This window comes from Cebus imitator, unplaced genomic scaffold, assembly GCF_001604975.1.
Source record: "Cebus imitator isolate Cc_AM_T3 unplaced genomic scaffold, Cebus_imitator-1.0 Scaffold423, whole genome shotgun sequence".
In the NCBI taxonomy this organism is placed as follows: domain Eukaryota; kingdom Metazoa; phylum Chordata; class Mammalia; order Primates; family Cebidae; genus Cebus; species Cebus imitator.
In genome coordinates this window covers 1,378,554-1,389,676 of record NW_016107738.1, presented here as the reverse complement: position 1 = coordinate 1,389,676, position 11,123 = coordinate 1,378,554, and the positions used below count along the sequence as shown (strand labels likewise).

Sequence of the window (11,123 nt, the reverse complement as noted above, 5' to 3'; positions counted from 1 at the left end):
AAACTCCGTCTAAAAAAAAAAAAAAAAAAAAAAAAATTTCTTTTATAATTAATTTTCTCCTTGTAATTTTACCAAATTGCATACATATATAAATGCATATATCTATACTTATATGTCAAAAAAAGTCACGCCTTTTCAGTGAATTATTTTTTTTCTCATTACAATGACCCTCTTTAGAACTAAAAATGTTTTCAATTTTGGTGTGCACATTTTCCCTATCATCAACATGTTTCTATTTGCTTTTCTCTGAACATCTGCCTAGTGTATCTTTTCCATGCTTTACTTTCTCTCAGTCTATTTTGATGTATTTTAGGCAATACTCTTAAAAAGATCACTTAAATGAAAAAATTAAAAATAAGACCTGATCACCTCTTTCATTTAAGTTGTAAGTTCTGGCAATTTATATTGTGGGAATTATTCCTATATTTGGTTTTAATTCTACCATCTTATTTTATGCTTTCTGTTTATTGTTTATTACTTCTTTTTTGTCTCTTATTGATCTTTTTATTCTTCAACTAATATAAAAAGTCTATTTGTAATCTTTTAGGGGTTCCCTTAAATTTTCCTTTAATATTTTTAAAAAGGTTTTCCATGACAAAATACCTAGCTTATGTATATTAACAAAGCAAACATTCTTCCGAAGACTTAAACAACTGTATATATTATATATCTTTTATTTTTAATTCATAACTGACATGGTTAAAACCTCTACTTATACTGAAATCTTATCTGAGTAGAGACACTACAGGAGACTTAGTTATAGATATACATAAAGAATTAAAACTTTCAGTTTCCTCATTTCAATTATAGTGTTCTATTAACAGATTCTGGTGTTTTAATGAGTGTCTCATGTATTCCTAGAGATTTTGAAATATTTCTTATGAAGAAATCAAACATCCTATCTTATTATGCATATACATAAAAACAATGCAATGCAACATACACCAAAATTTCCAACACTTGGTGTGGATCACTACAACATGTAAATTAGGATGCAAAAGTCTATATTGTTTGTCATTCATACCACAGGTCATTCAGAGATCACAAGGGGAATATTGGTTGAGATGGTAGTGGTCCCGATGGAATTTTAATGCATAAGCAAGTATTAAAGTTAAATTCTATTAGGTTTAGAAAAACATGATATCCCTTTATACCAGTTTCTCTAATAGGTATTCCAATAGATTAAACAAAACCAGAGCCACTATGCAGATATGATTAAACACTAAGAGTGGATAGTCCTCAAAGGCAATGTAATCATTCAGGGATAGCCTAACAGGAACAGGTTAAGTGGCACATCGAGCTATCCCTGATTATACCAATTATGAATCCCAAAGATATTCAGGAATTTAGGAAATACCCACATTATTAAGAAAGATAGATTCTTTTATTGTAGTGTAGATAATATCACAAAGAATAAGTGGTTATGTGGGTCTTTGAGGTGAGGGCAGAAAAGGGTAGTTAAAATATTAGTGCTATATACACTCAATCTTCTCTATTAATTTCAAATGATCACTATTTCTTCATAACAAATAGAGAAGTATATCCCTATCACTAGAAAAAATTTTAGTGAAGGACATACAACAAAATTTAAAATACCTAAAGAAATATTTAATTTGATCCTACCTCTATCTAATAATTGTTGAAGCTATTAATTAGCAAGAAATTTAAGAACACCTTCAACCCTGAAATTCCTGACTGACAACCAGCCTTAAATCCTTCCTTTTCTTCGGTATCTTATGTCTTATGTGAAAGGATCGCTTTTAGTAAGTTATGTTTCCTAACAAGAGACATAATACATTATACATAGCCTTAAAATTTAAAACTGTTATGGATAATAATTGTCATCTGCTAACACAACAGTCTTTAATGGATGTTATTTTCAATGACTTGGTATTAAAATACTCATCTCTCTGATGATTAGTGAGGTTGAGCATTTTATCATATACCTGTTAGACATTTCTATGTCTTCTTTTGAGAAATGTCTACTTAGATCTTTTGCCCATTTTGGTTTTTTACTATTGAGTTGTTTCAGTTCCTTATATATTCTTATTATTAATCCCTCATCAGTGGAATAGTTTGCAAACATTTTTTCGAGTTCTGTAAGCTGTATCTTCACTTTGTTGTTTCCTTTGCCATCCAGAAGCTTTTTAGCTTATTGTGATCCCATTTGTTCATTTTGGCTTTGGTCGCCTGTGCTTTTGAGGTCTTACTCAAGAAGCCTTTGTCCAGACCAATGTTATGAAGCATTTCACTATTGTTTTCTTTTAGCAGTTTTATAACTTCAGGTCTTACATTTAAGTCTTTAATACATTTTGATTTCATTTATGTATATGGTGAAAGGTAGAGGTCTAGTGCAAAGCAAAACCACAATGAGATATCATGTCACTCCAATTAAATAGATTTTATCAAACAGACAAAAAAATAACAAATGGTGGCAAGGATGGTGACAAAAAGGAGTGCTTGTAAACTGGTGGTCGGAGGGTAAATTAGTACAGCCATTATAGAAAATAGTAAGGAAGTTCCTCAAAAAGCTAAAAATGTGCTGAGCATGGTGGCTCGCACCTATAATCCAAGCCCTCTGGGAGGCTGAGGCAGGATTGCTTGAGCCCAGGAGATAGAGACTAGCCTGGGCAACATAGTGGAACCTCAATTCTGCAAAAAAATTAAAAATTAACCAGACATAGTTGTGCATACCTCTAGTCTCAGCGACTTGGGAAGCTGAGGTGGGAGAATCACTTGAGCCCGGGAGGTCAAGGCTGCAGTGAACCATGATCACGCATGCCACTGCACTCCAGCCTGGGCCACAGAACGAGACCCTGTCTCAAAAAACTAAAAATACAACTACCATGTGATCCAGCAATCCCACTCCTGGGCATCTATCTGAAAGAAGGAAATAGGTATATCAAAGAGGTATTTGCACTTTCTTGTTTATTGCAGCACTATTCACAATAGCCAAGATATGGAATCAACCTAAGTGTCCATCAGCAGAAGAAACAGATAAAGAAAATATGGTACATATACACAGTGGAGTACTATTGAGCCATAGAAAGAATCAAATCCTGTCATTTGCAACAACCTAGATAAAAATGGAGGACATTATCTTAACTGAAATAAGTCAGGCACAGAAAGACAAATATTTCATGTTCTCACTCCTATGCGGGAGCTAAAAAACACACACACAAAAAAAATGGAGGTACAGAGCAGAATGATAGTTTCCAGAGGCTGGCAAGGGCAGTGATAAGGGGGTAATAAAGAGAAGATGGTTAACGTGTACAAACATAAAATTAGACACTGGGGGCAGTGTCTCATGTCTGTAATCCCAGTGTTTGGGGAAGCTGAGGCAGGTGGATGACCTGAGGTCAGGAGTTTGAGACCAGCCTGGTAAATATGGTGAAACCCGGTTTCTACCAGAAATACAAAAAGTAGCCAGGTGTAGTGGCGTGCACCTGTATTCCCAGCTACTCAGGAGGCTGAGACAGAAGAATTGCTTGAACCCGGGAGGTGGAGGTTGCAGTGAGCTGAGATCCCGCCACTGCACTCCAGCCTGGGTGACAGAGGAAGACTCTATCACAAAATAAATTAAAATAAATAAATAAATAGAATAAAATAAAGGAATAAATATTCTTAGAAGGAATAAGATCTAGTGCTCAGTATATAGCATAACAGAGTGACTATAGTTAACAGTAATGTATTATATATTTAAAAATAACTAAAGGAGTAGATTTTTAATGTTCCCAACACAAAAAAATGACAAATGTTTCAGGTGATGCATTTCCCAAATACCCTGATTTGATCATTACCCATTATATATCAAAATATCACATGTACCCTACAAATATGTACCACTATTATGTCTATATAAAAGCAAATGCAATACTCATTTCCACCAAGAGTATCTAAACTTTAATTTTAATCAGTCATATTTATATGAAGATTAAGAAACATACTTTAGGGTAACAATGATAAAAAATCTTATTAAAAATATAACAAAATCCTTTTCTTTTTTGTGATGAGTATGATTACACAAAGTATCACGTAAGTTAGTGCTGGAATCCCCAAATAATATTAATTAATCATTTGTTTTCAAGTAAACTTGAAACTTTTACCTTTATCTTGATGACTGCTAGTTGTCCCTAGGAATTGTAAGTCAGAATCCACACTGCCAGTTTTACCACATGTTTGTGAAAACCCAAGTTGTGCACATTTCCCAGAAAGATTTGTTTGATGAGTCCCCGTAGTATCTTTTGAAAAAAGGAGGGGAGAAAGCATCAAAGCAAAAGTTAACTTTATTTCCTGAACACATCTTATTTCATGAATGTTGGTGTAATTTGGGTGGAAATAGAAGTGTATAAGTGCAATGAGCTAGGCAAGCAAGAAAGGGATAAAGGTTTTGACATTAGCAAATTGGATTAGTGGCAGCAGTTAAAGGACAGAAGACAGACTAGCAAAGGATAGAAGACAGACTAGCAAAGAACAGGAAAAAGAGAGGTGTGTTGAAGAATATCCGCAAAGGCAGTTTCTTCCTATACTCTCCTTTCTCTCACCATGGAATGTTTCTCCAGACCTGGGCTTTCCAGTATTTGCAGTATATGTACTACCCAAAAAGCCCTATCACCAAACTCTTTTCTCTTTTCTTTTACTTTTTTTGTGCAGTGGTGGGATCTCGTCTCACTGCAATCACTGCAACCTCTTTTATTTTCTTCCCTAAAATGCTATACAGTATTCATGTAGATTCTAAGCTTATCCAGGCATGTTTCCTGTTTCCCCATCTGTGTCTGACTGAACTTATTCCTGGGAAGGTGAATAAGTCTAAAGAAAAAAAGGTGATAATGACTCCTCTGGCATTCAGTTTATTCCTCTATTAAATCAGCCCATCCTTTGTAGTTCCGAAATTGTATAATTTAAAAAAACATTCTCTCCCTGTCATATCAAGCCTCTTTACCTTTCATGTCCTGGATGTCTTTTGTTTTCTTTTAAGACAGGGTCTCACTCTTGTCACCAAGGCTGGACCTTGTCACTGCAGCCTCGAACTCCCTGGGCTCAGGTGATCCTCCTGCCTCAGCTAACCAAGGCTGGTCTCAAACTCCTGATCTCAGATGATCTGCCTGCCTCGGCCCCACAAAGTGTTAGGATTACAGGCGTGAGCCACAGCACCCAGCCCCTCCCTTCTTTAAAGTCAAGCTCAACCTTTTACTGAAGTTTTCTGAAACTACGTCAATACTTATGTCTTCCTCTCTTGAATTCTTATAATATTTGTAATTCATATCGTCCCATCAAGCATTAGGTTATAAAGCATCTTATTCTCCAGGTGTTTAAAATCTGTACAACTAGGAAATGAGCTTCTCAATGGTACAGATAAATAAAAATCAAAATTAAAAATGCTGTAAACATAACTGGATATATTCTTGTATTTCTCCTTCTCTATTAAGCAATAAAATAAACTATGCAGTCATTATAACATTTCATTTTTGTAGGAAAATACTACAGAATTTCACTGCATAAAGGTCCATAAATTCTCCTAGAGAACAATGTTTACTGAATAATATATCTGAACTCATGGCCAAAAAATTTTGAAAACTGTTATCATTTAGATGTTAAATAAATTTTTAAATCTGTAACATAGTCAAATCTTTACCTTCTAAATCATTTTCCCTTCTAATGGGTATCACTTTGTCAGTACACTACAATTTTTCTAATTACGTGGGTCCTATATCTTGAAATCCTAAATGATTATTTAGAACTCAAGTTCAACCTCTTTTTATTTATTATTTTTTTTGAGACAGAGTCTCACTCTTGTAGCCCAGGCTGGAGTATAGTGGCTTGATCTCAGCTTACAACAACCTCCACTTCCCAGGTTCAAGCAATTCTCCTGCCTCAGCCCCTTGAGTAGCTGGGATTAGAGGTGTGCGCCACCATGCCTGGCTAATTTTTTAAAAAATTTTTANGTAGAGACAGGGTTTCACCATGTTGGTCAGGCTGGTCTCGAACTCCTGACCTCAGGTGATCCACCCACCTCAGCCTCCTAAAGTGCTAGGATTACAGGCATGAGCCACAGTACCCGGCCTCAACCTCTTTCTAAATGATCTGGTCATTTAGTATATTGAATATCCACAAAGGCAGTTTCTTCCTACACTCTCCTTTTTCTTCTAAAAGATACGGTCAATGACATTGACCATTTCCTCTGAAGTGCCAAAATATTTACTTTCTATAATACTTAGTCAATTAAACATGTTCTCAGTTGCTCTGGCCAAAAATCCTTACAGCATTTTTCACACTTCTTTCTCACTCTATACCCAATCTACCAGCAAATTATATCAACTTTACCTTTGACATATAATCAGAATCTAATAAATTCTTACCACATTCTTGCTATCCTGGTTAAAGCCTCCATCAACTCTAGCCATGATGACTACAACAGATTCATCAGTCTTCCTGTTTTGACCTTGCTCTCTGATATAATTTGGCTCTGTGCCCCCACCTGAATCTCATGTTGAATTGGTAATCCCCAATGTTGGAGGTAGATGGGGCCTGGTGGGAAGTGACTAGATCATGGGAGCAGATTTCCCCTTTTGGAGTTGTTCTCATGATAGAGTTCTCACAAGATCTGGTTGTTTAAAAGTGTGTAGCACCTCCCCCTTCACTCTCTTCCTCTTGCTCCCACCATGTAAGACATGTTTCTTTCCACTTCACCTTATTTCATGACTAAATTTCTTGAGGCTTCCCCAGAAGCAGAAGCCTGTACAGCCCATAGCACCATGAGCCAATTGAACCTCTTTTCTTTTTAAATTATCCAGTCTCAGGTATGTCTTTATAGCAGTGTGAGAACAGGCTAATACACTCTCCTTTCATCTATTTTAATAATAAAATCCAAAATGAGCCTGGCAACAAGTGATGTCAATGCTTTCTTCAAAATGCTCCTCATTCAGAGTAAAAGGTGAAGTTCACTTATAAGTCCACTAGTCCTTAAATAAAGATCCCATTAGTCTTTAATTTTCTACTTATTTTCCCCTTTCTCAATTCATTCCAGACATACTAGTTTCTTTGATATGTCTCAAACATGTTCCACACACTTCTCTCTTACTCTGTACTGTTTCCTCTTCCTGAAATTATTTATTCTTTACTCCTGATACATAGAGTGGTTTCCTTTAAATATTCTTTCCTGAATATGGCCTTCTTTCTGCTTTGTTTTCCTTCATAGCATTTATCATCAGCTAACTTACTATGTCTTGTATCTATGTAATGTCTACTGTCATTCCCAAGCAGAATGCAAGCTCTATTAGGCAGACCCCCAGTACTTAGAAAAGCACCTGACACATAGAAGATACTCAATAAATATGGATGATGTATTAAGCAAACATTGCCCTACATTAATACTTAAACAATTTCAATGAGAAACTCTCCAGGGTTTTATGAGATAATAATGTGTAAGTGTCCATTCTTATCAGATCTTCAATAAATAACTTATTGAATCTGAATTGCCTACTAGACTAAAATTTCTATGAGTCCTTGAATGCACTATGAAGTTGAGAGAAGTCTCTAACTTAGTTCAGCATGTCCGTCATCAACAACTTGTACTTACCAGCAGCACAGACAGGAAGAGAATCTGGGTTAAAATCACGACTATTCTGAAATAAGTTTCTTGATACTCTTTTTCTGCTGAAACATAAATCATCATCGACTGGCATTCCTTGAGAGGGCTTTAATTTTGGAGATGGGATGAAATCGTATGTTGAGAACTATAAGAACAGAATCATAAATTAGCAAATTTGTGTTAACTCTACCTGGTAATAAATATAACAAAATAACTAGATACAATTATGAAATTCAGATTAGAATAAATTTTACTTTATTAAATATAAAATTATACAGATAAACCATCCATATTTAGTATGGTACACCAACACTACTTTTCATTCCAGAACAGAAATGCTAATTTTTTTTCTTACTACTTCAACCCAACCCTTTACTGTTCCTTACCATCCTACAGTATACATCTGGCAACAAGGAAGGAGAGAATACAAATGACAAATAGGATGAAATGACAACCAGAATGATCTGACTGAGCAGCATACCCCCTCAAACTATGCTATTTTTGTTTGAGTACTAGACAATAAGTGCTAATTGGAGGTCACCAAACAAGCAAGCATTCTACTATACTGTTCTTACTGAGTCAAACTTATTAGCCATATCTGTAGTCCAAATGTCAATGTAAATGACCTGGCAACCTATGTCAAGTTCCCTTAGGAGATTTTCTTACACTAGGTCTCTTAGTTAAAACCAGTAAATAATACTTTTTATATGTTGAGTACTTCATGGTTTCCAAGTCCTTTCTCATAAACCCCATATGATCATTAAGGAACAAAGGTGCCAGAATACAATTTTAAAGTTACACACAATCAGTTAAAGAACTACATGACAGCATGATTCTTCTTCACCAATGATGACCTCAATTGTCCTGGATCACCTGACATTCAACATGGCTATAAAACATTTAAAAAACTGAATGCATTGACAGGACATTATACTTCCTATGTATTTATTTGGAGCTTACAGACAGACTCAAATCTACACGTGGTGAACTGTAAACCTTGTCAGTATATTTCTTTGTAAACTTTTCCAAGTATCGAATAGCATAATAAAATTAAAGATATGTCTATTATGCCTCAGGTACACGTTATTCATCATCAAATTTTGTGAAAAACCCATTACCTCCTTCAAAAATTAACCCAGAAATGATAAGTAACAAAATTAAGAATGCCCAGATGAGGACCTGTAATCTCGGCACTTTGGAAGATGGAGGCAGGTAGATCACTTGGGCCCAGGAATTCGAGATCAGCCTTGGCAACATAGCGAAATCCCGTCTCTACAAAAATTAGTCAGGCATGGTGGCATGTGCCTGTGGTTCCAACTAATCGACTAATCGGGAGGCTGAGGTAGGAGGATTACTTGAGCCTAGAAGGTAGAGACTGCAGTGAGCTGAGACTGTGCCACTGCACTCCAGTCTGAGTGACTCATTGAGACCCTGTCTCAAAAAAAAGAATGCCCTCAGCTGGGTGTGGTGACTCATGCCTATAATCCCAGCACTTTGAGAGGCCAAGGTGGGTGGAACACTTGAGGTCAAGGGTTCAAGACCAGCCTGGCTAACACAGTGAAAACCCGTCTGTAATAAAAATACAAAAATCAGCCAAGCATGGTAGTGCACACCTGTAGTCCCAGCTACTCAGGAGGCTGAGGCAGCAGAATTGCTAGAATCCAGGAGAAGGGGTTTGCAGTGAGCAAAGATCATGCCACTGCACTCCAAGCTGGGCAACACAGTGAGACTCTGTCTCAAAAAACAAGAAAAAAAGGAAGAAGAATTCCCAGATAAAAAAGGATTGATTTTATTTTCTCAAAACCCAGTTAACTTCCATGATTGATTATACAGTAGTCAGTATTGAAAGGATATAATGGAATAAAAACGAAACCAATTATAGTCAAATTCTGATTAGATATATTAAAAAGACAACGTATTAACACAGCTAAAATAGTGAGTAATCCAGAAATAATTCTTCAGTAAGGGATACATTTTATGTTAGATTTACTTTGTGATTAATTTCTGTTTAGCAAACAGATATTGGTATATAGGCCAGATACATACAACAACTGGTGGGGGCGGTAATGTTGATGAGGGTGGTGATGTATTTGTATGCATGTGTATGTGAATGCGGCATTTTCAGAAATCTTGAGAAGTCAGGCAGAGATTAAGTTTTGCTATAGCAGATTGTGCATCTGAAGGCAGACTATAGGACATACCAATTTTATTAACGTGAAAGACCCGTTTAGGTCTCTCTTAAAAGCAAATGATTTTCATTAGGGTAAGTTTTGATGGGGCAAAACAACGAATGAATAAAAAGTTTTCAGAGTAAAAGAAAACAGAATTCATAAATCTTGAAAGAGTTGTGAGTTAATGTTACAAAATGTGAAGTAGTCTATTTAAAGCACCTGATGACTCTCAGGAACACGGAACTGAATTTTCAGTCTATGCAGTTAACACCCAAACATTTATTTAATTCCTTAGAGTTACAGTAAATGAAAAAAATATAAAAAAGCAAGTTTCACACTTAATAATGGTTTGAAATTTTTATAGTGTTGTTTACTGTTTCAATCTTTTGTTGTTGTTGTTGTTCTGTTTTATTTTTTAAAATAGGGTCTCACTCTGTCACTAAGGCTGGAATGCAGTAGCATGATCACAGCTCACTGCAGCTCCGATCTTCCCCAGCTCAGGTGATTTTCCCACCTCAGCCTCCCAAGTAGCTAGGACTACAGGCACATGCCACCATGCTCAGCTAATATTTTGCATTTTTTGTAGAGACTGGTTTTTGCCATGTTGCCCAGGCTGATCTCAAACTGTTGGGCTCAAGTGATCTGCCCATCTTGGCCTCCCAAAGTGCTGAGATTACAGGTGTGAGCCATTACATACAGCCTACTACCTCTTAACCTTTGCATTTGAATCCCTGCATATTTTTCATAAAAAGACTACAAAAATTTACTCTTGTTGTTTAATCCTTTGACCTAATGTATCTTATTTTAGCTTTTGGCAGGGAATATTAAAGCATCTCAAAAATAGTTTTAATTCTATTTTGGTAGCAAATTACCAGAACACCTTTTAATATCTCATTCTCTCAGAAATCACCTATACTCCTGGCTTTACTGAACTTGTACTAAACTTTATCTTGACCTCCAATTTTTGCACTGTTCACCTTTTACCAGTTCTTTCTGGCATTAAACAAGTTTATTCCCATTAACCACAGTCACCTTCTGTAAAGATCATTGTATTTATCTTTCAAATTATTTTCCTATGTACACTTTAGAAAAAATAATCATGCCTGTAATCCCAGCACTTTGGGAGGCCGAGGCAGGCAGATCATAAGGTCAGGAGATTGAGACCATCCTGACCAATATGGTGAAATCCCGTCTCGACTATAATACAAAAAATTAGCCGGGCATGGTGGCGTGTGCCTGTAGCTCCAGCTACTCTAGAGGCTGAGACAGGGGAATTGCTTGAATCCAGGAGGTGGAGGTTGCAGTGAGTTGACATCGTGCCACTGTACTCTAGCCTGGTTAGAGAGCAAGATTCGGAAAAA

At 36.1% G+C, this 11,123-nt stretch overlaps 1 protein-coding gene across 2 annotated transcripts in view; it reads right to left on the bottom strand.

Moving 5' to 3' along the window:
• TOGARAM1 (TOG array regulator of axonemal microtubules 1) overlaps positions 1–11,123 on the bottom strand; it is a 106,987-nt gene that overhangs the window by 74,389 nt on the left and 21,475 nt on the right. For both annotated transcript variants that reach the window (XM_017509820.2, XM_017509821.2), the window contains exons 2-3: positions 7,580–7,736; positions 4,107–4,241 (exon numbers count right to left, since the gene is read on the bottom strand). In XM_017509820.2, the coding sequence (XP_017365309.1) occupies positions 4,107–4,241; positions 7,580–7,736 (292 nt within the window). The remainder of the gene's footprint in view (positions 1–4,106; positions 4,242–7,579; positions 7,737–11,123) is intronic.